General features: G+C 44.7%; 1 protein-coding gene across 4 annotated transcripts in view; it reads left to right on the top strand.

The window, feature by feature from the left end:
* Positions 1-19,519, top strand: part of il1rapl2 (interleukin 1 receptor accessory protein-like 2) — a 290,457-nt gene that overhangs the window by 187,077 nt on the left and 83,861 nt on the right. For all 4 annotated transcript variants that reach the window (XM_076048011.1, XM_076048010.1, XM_076048013.1 and 1 more), the window contains exons 5-6: positions 18,817-19,003; positions 19,103-19,256. In XM_076048011.1, coding sequence (XP_075904126.1) covers positions 18,817-19,003; positions 19,103-19,256 — 341 coding nt within the window. The remainder of the gene's footprint in view (positions 1-18,816; positions 19,004-19,102; positions 19,257-19,519) is intronic.

Below are 19,519 nucleotides of genomic sequence, written 5' to 3'. Positions count from 1 at the left end.
AAAAAAAAAAAAACATGTCGGAACTCATTCAGCGTGCCAAGTTATTTTTAACTTATAATGTAGCCCAATAAAGGACTGAATTGTCCTTTCCTGCCGTTCTCCTTGGCCGAGTGTCGCAGCAACCCCCCCCCCCCAGTTATTCCCCAGCGATGTTTCTCGTAAGCTCAACCACCTGCCTCCCTTTGCATTTGGAGGATACATCTACTCTCAGTGGATCCACGCGCAAACACACACACAGACAACCAAAACACACATGGTTGTCGCGAGGGTGTCTCCTGATGCCGGCCCAATGTTTAACCTTACTCTTCATTAGATTAACAGACTCGAGGCGAGCGGATAAACACGCACGCAGGTAAAAGGGGGACAACGAGATGAAGGCAAAGGGAGAGAAGGTGGATACATTACAACGGGAAGGAAACAACAACAACAACTTGGAAAGGAGACGGGAAGGAGAGAGCGGCCCGTTTGAAGTCGCTCCGGTCCATCCGGTGCGCCAGCACCTGCCAACTCCAGCCCAAGTCCGCTGCCCTCGCCAGCCTTTTGAGAGAAAAAAGTGGAGGTGGAAAATAGGACTCGGTGTGAGACTTTGATGTTCCAGGTGGTTTGGAGTTGAGGAAGTGTTGCGGCGGGTACGAGCAGGCGTTAGATTTGATCCTCGAAGGGCCAGATGAGGTGTTTGACTCAGCAGCCGGGATGATGTGAGTCCCTGCTGCACTGCACAGGTCCCTTTGATTCAGGCGCACCTTCGTTTAGCTCAGTTTATTTAGTTTATTTTCAAAAAAAAAAAAAAAAAAAGAATGAAGAATGTATTGGCTCAGTGTTCGTTTTGTATGTTTCCCCACACATATATGGCAGTATAAAGGAACAATCTAGGTGCATATAGAATCTTAGTTCAAGTCTTTGCACAGGGACAGCGAGCACGCAGAACGTGGGGGGAACGTGGCTCAGGGACGGATAAATCCAGGGGCTCCAGAGGACGAGGCTTGAATCCAGCGCTTTGTTGTCAAAGTGCGAGGAGGCTTTCATCGACACTCAGCGCCACCCGGCAGCTCGGTCCAGTCAGGACACCGCAGTAGGACGGACAGGACGCAGGGTCGCTTGTGCAGATGAATACGCAAGCAGGTTACCTTGAGAGGACCAGGAGAAACTCTGAGCGAGTATTTATGGAAAATGTACTGCGCTTGTTTGTTGTTTAAAAGTCTAGCGTGTAATATAGGGCTGGATTTCTGCTTAAAGCTTAATATACTGCCTGTTAATACAATGATAAATGTGTTTTATCGCAGTACAATAGAATTGGGTTCAGCTTTTTTTTTATTGTCACTGTATGACATGCGTGACATGCACTCAACACACAGCCAATGTGACGAAGAGCCAGCTTATAAATCCATGCCATCATTACTATTATTACATTATCAAAGTCTGTCTGGTGGATAAAAAGCAACTGAAGGTGCTGACACTTATTGATCCTAACTGTTGAGTTTGACCCCAAACCGGACACGTCAAGAATCATTAGGTGAGATGACCCAACTCATGTGTAAATCTGTCATTTCAGCAAGAGCACTGACAACTGACATGACATTTACACACCAAACAGCAGCAACATGCACTCCCCCCCCCCCCCCCACAGATTTGTTAGTGCTTGTTATTAACCCTAGCTGTGCATTTTAATTTCAATCCTTTGTCAATATTCAAAAAAATGCCACAAGCTTGGATGTAACCCTAAATCCAGATTGTCACCCTCTGTTACCAAGTGGTTCTCTTCAGGGGACCACTTTGAGTGACGGACCTGCCTCCGACACGGAATTCTGATGAATTATTTTTCACCCAAAGTCAGTTAAAATAACACATAGCACTGCCTCTGTATTTTAGCTGTTAGAGTTCTCAATTGGTTGCCGGTCCGTCACTGATAGTTGTCCCCTTGGAAGCACAGCATCGTAACTGGTTCTGGTAACATAAGGTAACCGTCTGGATTTAGATTTATATCCAGCATCATTTCAGCTAATGTTAGCATTCACGTTGAGCATGTTTCATTCTATCTGCTATGTTTATTTTCACTAAGCTTTACTTTTTGTTACCTTATATCTGACAATGTTGAAAATCATGCATTCCTCCATTGAGTAGACTAGAATACCAAAGAAAATCATGTTGATATTTATTTTTTTTTTAAATCATCCTCTCCCAAAAAACAATAATCGGCTTAATTTTTTTTTTGATCCAAAAATTCAAAAATTGGGTGTTGGTCTGAAATGAGAGACATAATGGAAAGATGTGAAGATAAATAAGTTGAGCTGACTGAGCCTGCGGATGAGATTGGGACGACACCCGAGAGGGAAGAGAGGAAGGAGGGAGGCGACGGAGCCAATCGGCCGCACCGCCTCTCTGCAGTCCCCATCAAAGTCCCGGCGATGACGAGAATATTAATTACCGCCATTTGCCGGGAAATCCGTGCACCAGCGGCATTTACGAGCTCATTATTGTAACATTACACAGCTTGTGGGCCAAAACACTTTGCTCGGCAATGTGTATTTCTGTTTTTTTTTCTGGATGTGTGCGCGAATGTCCCGGCGTGTAAAACAAGCCCGCCATCGCTGCGGCCCGACCTGTTAGTTAGATTGATAGTCAAATTAATCTGCCGCTCCGTCCAGGTACAAACACGCTGCCTGCTGGCCAGGATACATCCTCCTCCATTAACACCATAATTCAACACACCCTCCAGCTGCCTGCCCTGATCATGGGAGGGTAATTGCAGGGAAGGTGCGCTTGATTTATTGACTGGGGAGGATATGGCTGATTTACAAGTTGATTTGCAGATTAATTTATGGCCCACTTTGCATTTTAGGTAATTGCAATTTGTTGCCTTTAAAAAAAAAAAAAAAGAAATCTCTTGCCCTCTCTCTCTCTCACACACACACACACACACACACACACACAGACACACACATAGACACACACACAGTACACAAATATGAAATATTATCAGGCAGCCAAGGTCCAATGTGCCTCCAGTCTACGGATTGATTGTGCTGTGCCTGAGGGCTTTTCGGGAGGGATATTGACACTGACGGATGCCCCGCCAGCCGCTGGAATTATCATCTGGGTGTAATGACGATTGAAACTACGATATTTATCTCGATCCCTTCTGTTGGACATGAGGACTCCGAAAGACGGGCCTTTTAACGGCAAATAACTGCATTGCTACATTGACGTTTGATTGATACTTTGTTGCACGCGAGTTTCCAAGCTTTCAAATCCGAACCCTTTCCAATAAGGAGACAGAGCACTCAGGTCATTTCACATATAGGCAATGCGCTTTGTAGCCAAACTGACAAAATGATCGACACAGTAGCTTTTTGCGACAGATGACAGGTACGATTTAAAATCGCTCTGAGAAGGCTACCATCTGCTAGTTTCGTACGCATTAGCTTATGCCTTAGCTTTATCACGAACAACATTAACATCACAACGTCAATGATCAGGCCAAAACCACGGCCAGCACGGATTCAGTCATAGGTGAAGATGGAGTCGTAAACTCAGGCACTTGTAGACTACTTCGAGATTGGTGTTTCTGGTCTCAATTTGTATCGACTTTCACCGGCAATCACGCATTTATGTTTTGTATGCGCAACTTCCACGTCAGAGCGGGGTTATGACCGTGTGCACGTTCATTCAGTTAGAGCTCTGGCCTCCTTGGATATTTCGATGGCGTCCCCAAGATGACCGTCAAGTAGCAAGACTCACCTGGACACTTATGTGTTTGTGTTGACATCTACCGTTGTTATTTCTAGTTCTTTTTTGTTCACGTGACACAAAAATATTTTGTTTGTTTGTTTATGTGCTTTCACACCTGGCCCCTATTTCAGCATGGGAGTACATTCTTCATCTGCATTAATGCATGCACATAGGGCTGCCTGAGAAAACACGGGCATATACTCAGCACTAAGAGTGAGAGCCGATGTTTTATTCATAACTGTTTTCAAATTCAAATAAAGGCGACCAACTGTGTGCTTCCTTGGCCATGTAACAAAATAACAAGCTACACAAAGCAGACCTCGCTCGCATGCGTTCTTTAGCAATGTGACAGACTTGAGTTTAATATAGAAATTCCAGAAGGACAAAAGGGTGGATAAAGCGTATGATTATTATTTTTTTTTTTTGTTGCCTAATTTATTTCCAGTCTGGACAATGGCAAAGTTGTGCTGGACAACTTCTCCTGACACAAAGAGAGAGAAGCCAAATAAAGGACATTCCTCTTCTTATAATTCACCAAGATGCTGGATTCCTTCATTGCGTTTCTGTCACACGTGGGTCAAATTTAAAGTGACTGAGCTGCTGCCAAGTGATTGGCTGATAAGATATTTGTTTTACTTCACATTTAAAACAGGCTTGCCAGGTAAAGTGGCTGTTAAGTGCTTCAAAGCTACCGGAAGGAGGCCCTGTTGCTTTCATTTAATGGACAAATCGTGGCTCTAAAAACAAGCATCAGTTGAGGGTTCTGTGTGCCCTCAGTCTTTGTTTATTCTGTGTAGAAAACCTGTTACGCATAAATGTCAGGAAACCATATTAATGACTGCACGTCAATGACCATGGACTACCGATTCTATGGTCATGCATATTGATCATCATGGACTGCAGCTGCTACATGCAGTCTTATATTATTGTTGTTTTCAACATGCAAACAAATAAAAAATATATATATATATATTTTTATTTTTTTATGTAAATGTAGTGAATCTAGGTTTCCAAAGCAGGCACTGCAATTATGGTTACCAACCTTTATGATGTAATCTGTGCTAATGTATTCGACGCACAGATATATCATATTATTGCAAAAGATATAATAGCATGGCATAGAGGTCGAAGGGTTGGTTAACCCATTCAAATGGTTCAGGACAGTGGGACATGGGACAGTCAAGGCTGTCTTTAAAGAGAAGGAAAGTGAGAACAGAAACACCACAGTTCAACATGGGTTGGAGGGATGTGTGGTCAACAAATCAGTTCCGCATCAACAGCGTCGCTCTTCTACGTAGACAAAGCAAGCGCAAAGACGGTAGTAAGTCAATTTGTCAGGTGCACTGCAGTAGCAGGTCTATTCTCATCATTCTCTGACTGCAGAAATGGAAGATTCCAGATCTAACTTTAAAAAAAAAAAGAAAGATCCAAACTGGACTTCCAACAAATTCAGGGAGTTATAAATAATGGAGGACCGAAAGCTAAAAACATTTGCAAAGCAGAAACCAAACTTTCGTCCGTTGCAATAATTTCCATTGAGATGGAGCGACCTTTTGAAACTAAATCAAACAAAGAGCACCTTTACAACAGAGTCACACACATTTCCGTCCAGAAGGATTGGCCAAAGTGCTTGGTTCACAAAGAAGAAAGTAGGAGTATGCATAATGCAGTATATACTTGGATTCCATTGACGGAGCAGGATTTGTGGAATTGCACTGAAGTGATGGCACATAGGGAGTGTCTGGATCAAGTTAACTGTTCTTCCTATGAAGAATGTGCCGCTTTATGTTGTTTTGTTTCTGTATGTAGAAACAAAATGCTGATATGAGACATATAAAGCATCATAATCATCCGTGTGCAGGCTGCAAGAGAGCCATCACTGATTTACAACGGCCTCGTAGCCTCATAGCTCCTCTTTATGTGTTTGTGGATATGAGGACTTTACATTTCAGCTTATCTTCAAGATATAAGACTATATCCCACTGATACGGCGAGCTTCACTTCAATGAATAGAGATAAGATTGCAGACAATGAGGGTATAGTATCATAAATGGTAACAATAAACGGCAGTGCTCTGAGTACTGCTTTGCTGGTTGGCAATCTTGCATCAGCTTGTTCTACTGAATGTGAGCAGGTCCGTTCAGAGAGCAGAATGGGTTACATAGCAGTGCCTTTTGTGGAATGAGGTTTTGATGGTGAAGACTGTGATGCCGTCGGCCTCATCCACCTCAGGTTTAAGGAGTAATGTTTTGTTGGGGGTTTTTTTGTTTTTTTTTTGGGGGGGGGATCCATCCATGTCCATCACTGTTACTGTCAGTGCGTGTGGGAGAAATGTCTTTTGCCCTTATTAGCATTCATCTGTTTTAGTGACAGTATGGCCATTACACTCCAGTAATTGTATTTTATTAATTTTATTTAATTAGTGTTTACAGACTTGGAACAAATTTTCTAATGAGTGAAAGTGACAGATTTTTTGGGCGGACTGATTATTTCACCGCATTGGTAATGCGGTGAAAGAATAAGGCAATCAGTGCTAAAAGCGCTAAGAACACACCACCTGGTCATGCCCTGCCAGCTTATATGTCGGATTAATATTATAATACACCCCCAATTTACGACAAACTTCCAGGCAATTAGCTTCTGGCAGTTTGTCCGTCTCTGCCTCACACGGGGCACAACATTACACTGAACCGCCTCATCCTGTCTCACCAACGTTTGAAACTGTGTTCGGAATGATTTTGTGTGAGAGGAGATGAAACTTCCTCTCTCTGATAACAAGTTTACTGTCACTGCTGTAGATTGAGGACGACTCGGTCACTGTGACCGCTGGCAGCCTATTCTCACACCGTCGTCGATAGTTTACCGTTGCGGGAATATCCACACTTTTGTGTAGTTTTTTTTGTCACAATGGATGGCCATTACACTTGCGTGTGTAGTCAGAGTGGGATAACCCTTTTTTGCTGATTATTATGTGGAAATGATCACGTCAAAATAAGTGCAACTTAATTGTAAACGCCTGGATCCAGTTTTAAATAAAACCCTGAAAGGTCTTTGACGACAGCGTTGTTTTGCTAGCTGAGGCATCCCAGTGAATTCCTTACTCGGAAACGCTCGCCCACACAAAGGGTACGGCATTTGCCTCTGCGGGAAGCGCGCCGCTCGCACGGAAATGCTTCTGACACGGCGTTTGCATCCCCGTCTAATTGAATCGTCATGTTTATCGTGAGTTGCGCATAATACGCTCTGTCTTTACATACGGGCTGTTTTTGCCATTTAGTGTTCATCCACCATAACGGAGGATGATGCAAAAGCGGGAGAAAGTGCGGAAGGAGGGAAGAACAAAGCATCTGTTTTACATTCACTCTCTTTCAGTTCAGCTGGGTTCAGTGTGCATCTCTGGCATCTGTTTGAACAAGAGTATCATCAAAGTGGCAAGACAAAAAAAAATTAAAAATTTTAACATAAGAATGCTCTTCAGCCCCATTGAATGCTTCAGATCATTTAATGCATTCAGAATATGACACTGTAGAGACAGAAATATCTATTGCGGAATGGAAAAATGTGACTCACGAATGTGTCATATTATGTATAAATAAAGAGAAGGCTCTCATTTTGGTAAATCAGCGACCGTTGGATTTGCTCAAAATGGAGCCGAGCTTTTGAGAAGTCGTTTGAAGACGAAAACCTGCGAAAACCTTTTTTTTTTTTTCCCAGACTAAGTATCCTACCTAAGTAATGCAGTTTTGTAGTGTTGCTTTGGTTGCAGGCGACTTGTTTTTGTAAAGACAGGGCCACGCCCACTGTTGTGGCAAATTGTGACGTTGAATTGAGTCTGTTATTGACTTGTTCCACTTTGATTGTGAGTATGATTCTGACTTGGCACAACGCAATAAATAAAGATAGAGATTTTAAGAAGTGTATATTAGACATGCTGTGAGGACCTACAAAGGACTCACCCCCCCCCTCCACCCCCCCCACATTTGGCCTTCAACATCCATTCAAAGTGACCTGCTGTGCACAAGCACATGGTTCACAGTGCACGGGTTCACACCTGACGTTAACACATCAGCGCATGTATGAACAAGGTGACATAATGAGACAGGCTGATGATGCGTGGTTTGTGTGTGTGCACCCCACAACAACAACAACAACAACAACAACAGTGCTAAAAGCCCATTAGCACCCAACCTAAAGGTCTCACATGTCCACTTTTAGATTTGTTTTTGGTCTCGGACTCCAGGTTAGCAGCGCTGCATAATTATTTATTTTCCTGCCTTCCTCCTTTTTTTCAGTTTCCTTGTAAAACCGATGTTTTGTTGTATCTCTCGAATTTTTGGAAGGGGACAAAAACAAGCCAGTGTCAGACGGTGTAAGTGCACTTTCTAATGCAAAATTCAGAGGCAACGTTTCACTTGCTTCTTTCCCGCCCACGTGGTCGTAAGCGGGGACCTTTTTTATGTTTCCTTTGCAGTTGTTTTTGATGAAAATTGTGTGATGCCAGGCATATAAATTTCATGAAAGGTCGAGGGGAAGAAGCAGACTGTGAGACAGTGTGAAGTGAAGGTAAATGGATCAGTGGAGGAGAAAACAAGATGGTGCAGCCTGAAGATGGATTGATGAGGGAAGAACTGAGAGATGGATGGATGGAAAAAAGGTTTTCCAGGTCCCCGGTTCAATGCTCACTGGTCTGGGTTGGGTCATTGACTGAAAGACAGTGGCGTGTTGTCCCCTGGCACACGCACACACACATACACACACACACACACACACACACACACACACACATGCACTGAGCACTGCATTCATGAAATAAGCGGTTTTTATCCACTTAGATGAGAGGTTGTGGTGAGGGGACAATGGGTGTGTGTGTGTGTGTGTGTGTGTGTGTGTGTGTGTGTGTGTGTGTGTGCGTGCGTGCGTGCATGTGTGTGTGTGTGTGTGTGTGTGTGTGCCAGGCGCGTGCAGAGGAGAGATCAATTTGATCATTTGTGTTTGGGGGTGAACTTGAGAAAAAAACACCACACACAAACACTGTCTCTCTCCCTCTCTCTCTCTCTCTCTCTCTCTCTCTCTCTCTCTCTCTCTCTCTCTCTCAAACACACACACACACACACACACTGAATTACAATCACCTTGAGCAGATCCAACATGCTGTTGAAAACACATTGCATCAGACGGCACCGCAAAACTTCAAAGTTGGCCCATGAGTTTTGCCTCTAATCAGATAATTTAGCTGAAGGGCACTTGGTCACAGCAGCCATGCTAACAAAGTGTTTTGTTGAAATACATCAGAGCCCCTTTTTCCTTCTCAGGGAATTTGGCCAAGCAGTAACTTGACCCTGATGCTGAAACCTTATTCTCAGTCAGTGCGTTTACATGCAGAGCTTAATCGGACCAAGCAATAATTCGGTTTTCTCGTCCAATCGGAGTTCTCACCTTGGTCCCCGTATACATGCAGCTGAGAAGTTCGAATTATTGACAGGAACGTGTCATCCTCCCAACACTAGGGGGTGGAGTGAGTCTTTTCAGCTGGTCAGCTGCTTTTGGTTGACATATTAAATCATTATGATATGGAACAATAGTTCATAATGTACGTGTTACTTGCTTTGCAGATAAGGTGTACCCTATTTCTTGTGCTCATGGTGATTTTAAAAGGCAGACAAGAACGTTGTCTGCTGTTGGAGGGCTACAACAACACAATGTCTTCGATGCTATGCTTTGTGCCGTCGCTACGGACCCGAAACTCTCGTTCTTGTTGGATTCGGGTTCGGAGCCGCCTGGTGGGAGAGTTTGTGTACAGGTTTTGCAAAGGAACAGTGTCTTCAGTTATACACACGCTCATTAAAGTGCCGACCGTGGAGGAAGCTCGTGCCGCTGCACGCCGTTTCCAGCAGAATAACAGCAAAATTACCTAAATAAAATCAGAAAAACATCTCTTTGGTGTGCTTTACAAAGTTAAAATTCTTCTAACTTACAAAAAATGTGAACGAAAAGGTAGAAATATAAATACGAACGAATACGTGTTTGTTCAGGGGTGCGCAACGCCGGAGCCCTGCATTTGCTGCGCTACCTTTTTAAAAAGGTCGATGTTGCGCGTTATTTTAATATGTCCATCTCTTTTAGAAGAGAAAGCATCGCCCCGGTCTCATCCTCTCTCCAAATGTCAACATTCTTATTTGCGTTTGCCAGGTTGTTTCGCGCCGTCTGTTTTGTTAGACGACGTAGTTGTGCGGTCATGAGTCGCTAGAGCGAGGCGTGGCGCGTGCGCACTCGCATTGTCCAGTTAATAGTCCGATTAAGGCGTATACATGGCAGAGAAATTCAAATTCCAATCGCATTATCTGGGTGTCTCAATCGGAGTTCTCAAACTCCGATCATAATCGGAGTAAGGCAATAATTTGAATTTCTCTAGTGCCATGTAAACGCACTGAGTGATAAAGAGGACCAGTAGACTATGATGCCCCTAAAGGATTGTGGGACCTCGCCATTATAATGCAAAAATTCTCTGCACTGTAACTGTGTTTGACGACAGCTTGGAGCAATGAAGTTAACAGCTAATGACGGCTGTCACGATTTCCGTTGTTGACGTTAACGACAAACCGCAAGCGGGGGCGGTGCGAGGAGAGACCAAACAGATGGGCTGGTTGACGCAATGTGATTTTAACTCAACCTTTTGAACAGCAGCCATTGTTGTTCCGGTGGCTGGTAATGCTACCGGTAATGCTACCGCTAGCGCAGATATTTCCTTTGCCCGCAGCTCCTTTTGTCCTTCCTCCTTTTGACAAAGCGGAACTGCTTTCATTGTCACGTCAGGTGACCTGGTCGCCACCAGAGGTTGCATTTTTTGTAATTCTTCCCATCTGCGATTAAGGTACTTGATGGTTAAATCAAGTCAGCTCTTCGCTAATCAATGCTCAACTATTCCTTGAACAAACTTTCAAGTTTCTGATTTGAGGGGTGAAAAAAACAGCTTCTCAAGGCATTTTGCAGCTGCATTTAATGGGGGTAATTTTGTAGTTTTGTTCGTTTGTGCCTCAGTGGGTTCACACCGTGCTTTTCTTTCAAGTTGCTCATTAACTTAGACAAACAAAACAATTTCACTTCAAAGGAGTTTAATCTGACCAGCAGCCAACAACAACGGCAAAAAGCAAACTCTCCTTCATTGAAAACAGCTTTTCACTTAGAGAGAAAAAAATGATTCACACCAACGTGCTTTCAAGTAAAACAAATGCTATCTTGTTAACCCGTCTGGGCTCACCGGAGGAAAAAGTGCAACCAAATTCTGCAAACTTTCTTTTTCTGTGCTGAGCTGTTCAGTAATAGTTTCTGCGCTGTTTGAGACCCTGGGGCTCTTCTGCTCTTCAGGGCGGCAGGAGGGTCGTCCAATAACTGGAGGTTTGGTGATTTGATATCTCACCCAGTCTCTGTCCTCGGGCAACACATTTTACCCACATTGGGTTGTGAATGTGAGTGAATGTGTTGGTCGCAGCCACTCTGCCTCAAGTCTGTGTCAAGGCAGCTGTGGCTGCACAAGTTTAGCACCACCAGTAGTAGTAGATCCATAGGAATAAAAAGTCACCATTGGTCTTAGCAGATATAAAGCTCTGCTTATCAGTTGTGATGCACCAATTGTGAAATTGTGGTCTGATGCTGAGGTTTTGATTGCAAGTATATACATTCGCTACTGCTACTATTTGTTTATTTTTCTCATTCATACCCAATTTGTGTGCAGTTAAACGATAAACCAGCCAACGATTACAGCATTTTTATTCAGTGAGCATAAATGTGACTTGTGTACACCGAGATCGGAATTGTTGTTCATCCGTTTTCCGAAGGTGTAATTTGAGTTTGACGACGGCAAGCTGCCAGAACAAGCCAAAAAAACATTCACAAGTACATGATGAAATACCTTCCGCAGAGCTGCTGCTGGAGATATTAGCACCCGTGCTGCGGCAACAGCTGCTCTATGGCTGCCGGTGGTATTTCCACATTAGACGTGAGCGATAAATGACACCGAAGGGTCAACTTCCTGCTGCACTCCCGGCTGCTGTGGCAAGAGTTTCATTAAGCACTGTTGCAAACTGGCAGGTTGTGCGGTATATTGTTAGTGCTCGCAATGGTCGGAAGTCTCCACCTCATCTCGTGTTCAGATAGCAGTTGGGGGGGGGGAAATATGAATGGCTGGTCTGATTGAAAACATTCCATCCGTCAAGTCAGAAAGCAAATCTTGTGCAATTTTCCCCACACAAGACTAAAAAAAGGCTATGACTTCTTCTTCTTCTTCTTCTTCTTCTTCTTCTTCTTCTTTCTTCTTCTTCTGAGCGGAAGGAGCGTGAGAGGGAGAGAGACAATTGGAAGCGATTGTGCTACCTATATTCTTTTCTATTCTTTACACTTTGGTGGTTCTTTTTTGTCTATTTGTGTAGTTTATTTTAGTGTGAGTTAGTTTAGTTTTAGTGTTTGTTTTGTCGTGTTTTGCGGCCAGACGCCGTCTGGTCGGGAGGAGGAGACCAGGTGCGCCGTCATGGCGGCTGCAGGGTTCTCCTCCCTGTCGAGGAAGCACGGCATCAAGCTAGGTGCCGGCTCCTCGTGCAACGTAGAAGACGTAGCGTTAGCCGTGGGGGAGCGGATCGGACACAGCTCGGTGAAGTCGGCAGCCCGAATGAACCGAGCTGTGGTCCTGTTTTTAGAGAGGGTGGAGCAGGTAAAGTTGCTGGTGGAGACCGGGGTGACGGTGAACGGGCTGTTCGAGGCGGTGCAGCCGCTCACACAGCCGGCAGCCCGGATCACCCTGTCCAACGTCCCCCCCTTCATCAGCGACGAGTTCCTGCTCCAAAAACTGTCCCGGCACGGTAAGGTGGTCTCCCCGATCAGAAAGTTGCTTTCTGGGTGTAAATCTCCGCTGCTTCGCCATGTGGTGTCGCATAGGCGGCAGGTTTACATGATATTAAACAACAGGGCGGAAGAGTTTAATTATCGATTCATCGTACGAGTGGATGACTTCGATTATACTCTGTTTGCCACATCGTCGGAGGTAAAATGCTTCGGCTGTGGGGCGGAGGGACACCTCGTCAGAGCCTGTCCGAACCGGGCGGGTGCTGACGCGACGGGTCCGGTCGGCGGTGCGGCAGTCGCGGCTGCGGCAGCTCCGAGCGAGAAGCCCGTCCCCGCTCCACGACGGAGAAACTCCGGAGATACGGGGGGGGCCGCTGGCCCGAGCAGGGAAGAGGGAGCGAAGGAGCAGGAGGTGAGAGAGAACGAAGGTGGAGAGGTCGAGGAGATGGAAGAGGGTGAGTTGGGAGAGACAGGTGAGTCAGGGAGTCAGGGAGGGGAGACGGGTGAGGTGGAGGGATCAGGTGCGGGGTTAGAAGTAGGTGAGGTGGAGGAATCAGGGAAGGTAGCGGAGCTGGGTGCGGGTGTGGTGAGGGAGACAGGTGAGGTGAATGAATTAGGTGAGGTGAGGGAAAATGGTGGGGTGGTGGAAGCAGATGAGGTGAGGGAGACAGGTGAGGTGGAGGAATCAGGGAAGGTTGCAGAGTTGGGTGCGGGTGTGGTGAGAGAGATAGGTGAGGTGAGGGAAACGGGTGAGGTAGAAGAATCAGGTGAGGGAAAAAGAAAAGAAAAAGATCCTTCAGAGGACATGATAGTGGGTGGAGGTGGTTTTGAAGCACTGGGTGGTGTGGATGAGAGAACTGGTGGTGGGTCTTGTGTGACTGAAAAAACGTATGGTCTGTTTGAAACACCAGAATTGAAAACTGCTGCGTCTCAGAGACGCAGCAAAAGGAAGCAGACAGTGTCAAATGAGGGGGGAGGGAAAACTGGTAGACTGGGGGCTGGAGCTGCGGCTGAAGACAGCAGTGACAGTGAGGGCGCCATATCTGACTGCAGCGAATTGTCGCTCTCTCAAATTGTTTTAACAACACCTCTAGCTAATAGAGAAAAACATTTCTATTCAGCAAAGATGATAAAAAGCTTCTTGCAAAAAACAAAAGGAGTTAAAAACTTGAACATTGACATGCACTTTCCTGACAAAGTCACCTTTTTTCTGTCTGCCAAGCATGTAATAAAAAACAAAAGTTCATCAGATTTAACTGAGCAAGAAATCTTCAGGTTAAAAAAGCACCTTATACGAGTCCGAAAAGAAATACATTTTTAAAATGATGACAGGGATTTTATTTTTATCTGTGTTTTTATTTCTTAATTTTTGTACTTTTTACCTCTTAATCCCAAACATGGAGGTTTTAAAAATTGGAACGCTCAATGTGAATGGAGCCAGAGAACTAAAAAAGAGGGCACTTGTGTTGGACACAGCAAGAAGAAAGCACTTGGACACTTTATTTCTTCAAGAGGTCCACAGTGACGCAAGTATTGAGGGGTGCTGGGAGAAGGAGTGGGAGGGCAGGGTGTTTTTAAGCCACAACACCACAGCAAGTGGAGGAGTGGGCATCTTCCTCTCTAAGAGGTTCTCTCCATCCTCTGTGGAGGTAGAGCAGGTCGTGAAGGGGAGATGCCTGCTGGTCAAAGCCAAGCTCCACAGTTTTAATCTGGTTTTTATGAACATTTACGCACCAAACCATGGAGCAGAGAGGAAGAGGTTTTTAGAAATTGTTAATAATAAATTAAACAGCTGCGGCTCGGAGGATTATTTAATTTTGGGCGGGGATTTTAATTGTACTGAAGATGGTTTTTTAGACCGCAACCACACAGAGCCACATCCAGCTTCCCAGCACACTCTGAAGCAGCTGGTCTACTCCCATGACCTGGTGGATGTGTGGAGGAGGATGCATGCAGACTGTCGTCAGTACACCTGGTCCCACCTGAGAGAGAACGGAGTCTCTCTAGCGAGGTTAGACAGGTTTTATTGTTTTAAGCATCATTTTAATGTTTTTAAAGATTGTAGGATTGTGCCATCTGGTTTTTCTGATCACTCTCTGGTTTTATGTGACGTCATCCTAAAAAATATTTTACCAAAGAGCGCCTACTGGCATTTTAATTCTGCTTTGATTTTAGATAAAGGTTTTAAAGAAGTTTTAAAATTTTTCTGGTGTGGTTTTAAAAATCAAATATCTGATTTTAGTAGTCTTAGCCAGTGGTGGGACCATGGAAAAGTACAAATTAAACTACTCTGTCAGCAGTACACTCTCAATGTCACACAGTATACATGTAGATCAATCAAAGACCTGGAGAGTGAAATAGTGGAATTAGAAGCGCTTGGCTATTCTACAGGAAATCGAGGACACATTGAAGTCCTCAACTCCAAAAAGATGGCCTTAGCCAGCCTGTTGGACTCAAGGGTACAGGGGGCGCTGGTCCGGTCCCGGATCCAGAACATCTCAGAGATGGATGCTCCCTCTGGTTACTTCTTCGGCCTGGAGAAGAAGAATGGACAGCACAAGGCCATCCACTGCCTGCTGACGGACACCGGGCAGGAGCTGACCGAGCCCCAGGAGATCAGGAGCAGAGCCACACAGTTCTTCTCACAGCTTTACTCGTCGGAGTATGAGGAAGACGTTGAACTGGAGGAAGACTTTCTCAGAGCTCTACCGCAGGTGTCAGCTGACATCAATGCACAGCTGGACCGCCCTCTACAGCTGGAGGAATTAACGGCTGCCCTGAAGGGCATGCAGGGACGGAGATCCCCGGGGATCGACGGACTCACCGTTGAATTCTACAACGAGTACTGGGACATTCTAGGAGCTGACCTGCTCCAGGTTCTGAACCAAAGCTTGGACAGTGGTTCCCTCCCTCTCTCCTGTCGAAGAGCAGTGGTGACTCTCCTTCCTAAAAAAGGACAACTGCAGGAAATTAAGAACTGGCGCCCGGTGTCCCTTCTCTGCGTGGACTATAAGATACTGTCCAAAACGTTGGCCTCCAGGCTGGGAAGAGCCATGGAGCAGGTCATCCACCGGGACCAGACCTACTGTGTACCCGGCAGGTCCATGGTAGACAACGTCTACCTAATTCGGGATGTTTTGGAGGTCTCCAGCTCATTGGGTATTGACACTGGTCTCATTTCGCTAGACCAGGAAAAGGCGTTTGACCGGGTTGAACACAGCTTCCTCTGGAAAGTCATGGGGAGGTTTGGTTTCAGCCCTGGCTTCATTGCCATGATCCGTGTGTTGTACAGTGACATTGAGAGTCTACTGAAATTCAACGGCAGTTTGTGTGCTCCCTTCAGGGTGCAGAGGGGCGTCCGGCAGGGCTGTGCTCTGTCTGGGATGCTCTATGCACTCTCCCTAGAACCTCTCCTCTCAAAAATACGTTTTAATATTAATGGCTTGGTTTTACCTGGTTTTAATAGCAACATTGTTTTATCTGCTTATGCGGATGATGTCATTGTTTTAGTTAAAAGCCAAAACGATGTTGATATTTTAACCATTTTAACTGATAAATATAATAAAATGTCTGCTGCAAAAGTTAATTGGAGTAAAAGTGAGGCAATTGCTGTTGGGAAGTGGGCAAGTGGCCTCCCAACCCTTCCCCAGAACCTGGCCTGGAAGACAGAGGGGCTAAAGTACCTCGGGGTCTTCCTCGGAAATGAGGCCATGGTGAAAAAAAACTGGGAAGGAGTGGAGGAAAAAATCGAACAAAGAATAAAAAAATGGAAATGGTTGCTCCCACAGATGTCCTATAGAGGCAGAGTTCTGGTTTTAAACAACCTAGTCGCGTCCCTCCTGTGGCACCGACTGTCCTGTCTGGACCCTCCAGCTGGACTTATGGTCAGAATCCAAGAGAAAGTCATAGATTTTTTTTGGGATGAAAAACATTGGGTGCCACAGGGGGTGCTGTTTTTACCGAGAGAGGAGGGGGGACAGGGCCTCATCCACCTGGCCAGCAGGACTGCAGCTTTCAGGCTGCAGTTTCTCCAGCGCTTCCTGACTGGTCCAACAGACCTGGTGTGGAGAGGTGTGGCCTGCTGCATCTTCAGAGAGGTGAGTCAACTGGGACTGGACACTGCTCTGTTTTTAATGGATTCCAATTTTTTAAAGTTAAATGGGATTCCTCCTTTTTATCAAAGTGTTTTTAAAGTATGGGCTTTTTTTAGAAGCAGCAAAGAAAAAAACACCTCCGATTCTCTGCTCTGGCTTTTAAAAGAACCACTTATTCATGGTGCAAGATTGGACATTTCTAGTGGTGCGACGCCCGGGCTGACGGCTGCTCTGCTCAGGACAAACACCGTGGACTTGCAGCGCCTGGTCCGAGCGGCAGGACCGACCCTTGGCGACCACCAGACTGTGGGAAGTGTGCTGGGCCTGCAGTCCACCAGGATGACGGAGAGACTGCTCCAGCTGTGGAGGGAGAGACTATCCCCTGGAGAACGCAGTCTCCTTGTGCAGCTGGAGTCAGGCACAGAGCCAGACACCACAGAACCCTTCCCGGCTTTAAGAATCACCCCTCGCTTTGAGACCGAAGGCCCTCTACTAAAGACCACATCCCTTCACCTTGGCCACACTAAGAAGAAGGACTTCTATAAAGTGTGCATCCAAGTTTTTAACCAAAAGACTCTGGGAAAAAGAACAACGTGTGCTTGGAGTAAAAGACTGGATGGTACACCCCACTGGAGAGTCCTGTACAAGCCGCCACTGAAGAAAAGAACAGGTGATCTTCAGTGGCGGATCCTGCATGGGGCCATTGCCTCCAATGCTTTTATCTCCATCATTAACCCTGCTGTGTCCAACCAGTGCCCCTTCTGCGACTCCAGCGAAACGTTTTTTCACATTTTTACTGATTGTTTTAGACTCACTGCATTTTTTATTGTTTTAACTAATGTTTTTAGTTCTTTTAATCAGAGTTTTACAATCACAAATTTTATTTATGGTACGGGCTACAGCAAAAAAAACAAAGAAATGTGGCAACTTTTAAATTTTATTATTGGAGAAGCAAAAATGGCAATTTACATCTCAAGGAAAAATAAAATAGAATGTCTCGGTAGCAATGATGCAACAATGGTGTGGCGCCGTAACCTGCGTTCCCGAATCCACCTAGAGTTTTCTTTTTTTAAAATGGTGAAAGACCTTGATGCTTTCCAAAAAATCTGGTGCCACAAGAATATTTTGTGTGCTATTTTAAACAATAAGTTATTTTTTTCTGATGCACTAAAAGATTGAATGTTTTCTTTTTTTTTGGCTTTTGATTTGTGTTTGTGTTTTTTTTTTGTCTATTTATGTATTTATTCATTTAATACTTTTATTTTTATTTCGTTTTGTTTTGAATGGGTTGTCTCTTTTGTTTTGGTTTTTGATTTTGTGTTGTTGTTCATTATTTTATTTTTTAGTTCATTTATTTCTTTGTTTTAATCATTTATTTATGTTAGGAAAGGTGCATAAGTTTTTAGCCTGTACTTTGTAAATAAATGTGATTGTAAAAATCAAAAAAAAAAAAAAATCAAATCTTCTTCTTCTTCTTCTTCTTCTTCTTCTTCTTCTTCTTTTGTTTTGAATGGGTTGTCTCTTTTGGCTTGGTTTTGATTTTGTGTTGTTGTTCATTATTATATTTTTTTAGTTCATTTAATTCTTTGTTTAATCATTTATTTATGTTAGGAAAAGGTGCATAAGTTTTTAGCCTGTATTTTGTAAATAAATGTGATTGTAAAAATCAAAAATCTTCTTCTTCTTCTTCTTCTTCTTCTTCTTCTTCTCTTTGTATGAGTGTGTGACAGTGGCGGTCCTGTCACTTTGCCTCCAATAGATCATGCGCCCTGGCTACTTGGCCATGGGGATATCCCTTTGGCCAAATGGTTAAGCGCGCATGGCTATTACCCGGGGAGTCTGGGGTTTGAAGCCTTATGTGTGAATTATTTTCATCTATGTTTTTGACAAATTCTTATTTTCTTGTAAAAAATAAATAAATAAATAAGCACAAGCACCTTGTCGTGATAAGATGTGTTTAAAATCTTCTTCTTCTTCTTCTTCTTCTTCTTCTTCTTGGCCACTGATAGAGACACATGTTAAGCTTTACTCCCTGATCATTTAGCAAGAGAGAAATGGGCCGGCACTACAGCAAACCATTGCATCTGCCTGGTCACAAAGACAGGAGACAACTCTGGTTAATTGCTGTTTTTCTTTCTGAATGTTTTGCTCCGATCAGGAACGCTACGTACTGCATGAAAGTGTCCATGTCGATGACGGTGGAGGAGAGCGACGAAGGCAAGTGTTTCAGCAGCAGAATCCGCCACCTGGAGAAAGCGGAGATAACCCACAGCAAAATGATCACCTGCCCCGACATCGAGGACTACCTGGCGCCGTACAAGCAGCCGCAGATGACCTGGTACAAGGTACGGTTGTTCGGAAAGACAGTGAAATGTTGGGGGGGGGGGGGTCGGAGTCGGTTCTGATACGCGCTTGTGTGTGATTGGTCCGTGTGATTCTGCCAGGAGTGTGAGAAGGTTGAATGGAGAAGCACCATCACGGCAAACACCACGCACGTGTGGATACCTGAGGTGGAGGAGGGCGACGGGGGAAACTACACCTGCGAGCTGCAGTACGGATCCAGGCTGGTGCGGCGGACAACGCAGCTCAAGGTCACAGGTAGGAAGGACGTCGGAACATCCGCCGTTTTCTTTTCAGAAAATGCAAAAATTCCGTTGAGGAGGAATCAATTTTTACTTCAGCAGGGTGAGCACTGCTTTGTTTCTGTGCCCTCGGACATCCACCATGTGTTTGTCGAGAGAGTCCAGTTCCTTTCAGAGATTCATCAAATCAATGTGGATGGGGATGAAGGTCTATTTTTTGCTTTACGTCAAGTGAAGCAAATGGAAGAAATACACAATGTGAACACGCAGCTGTGTTGC

Source organism: Nelusetta ayraudi, unplaced genomic scaffold, assembly GCF_046127955.1.
Source record: "Nelusetta ayraudi isolate G7.1 ecotype Tasmania unplaced genomic scaffold, CSIRO-AGI_Nayr_v1 ptg000097l, whole genome shotgun sequence".
NCBI classification, from domain to species: domain Eukaryota; kingdom Metazoa; phylum Chordata; class Actinopteri; order Tetraodontiformes; family Monacanthidae; genus Nelusetta; species Nelusetta ayraudi.
The sequence above is the reverse complement of the archived record's forward strand: the minus strand, read 5'-3'. Positions and strand labels throughout refer to the sequence as shown.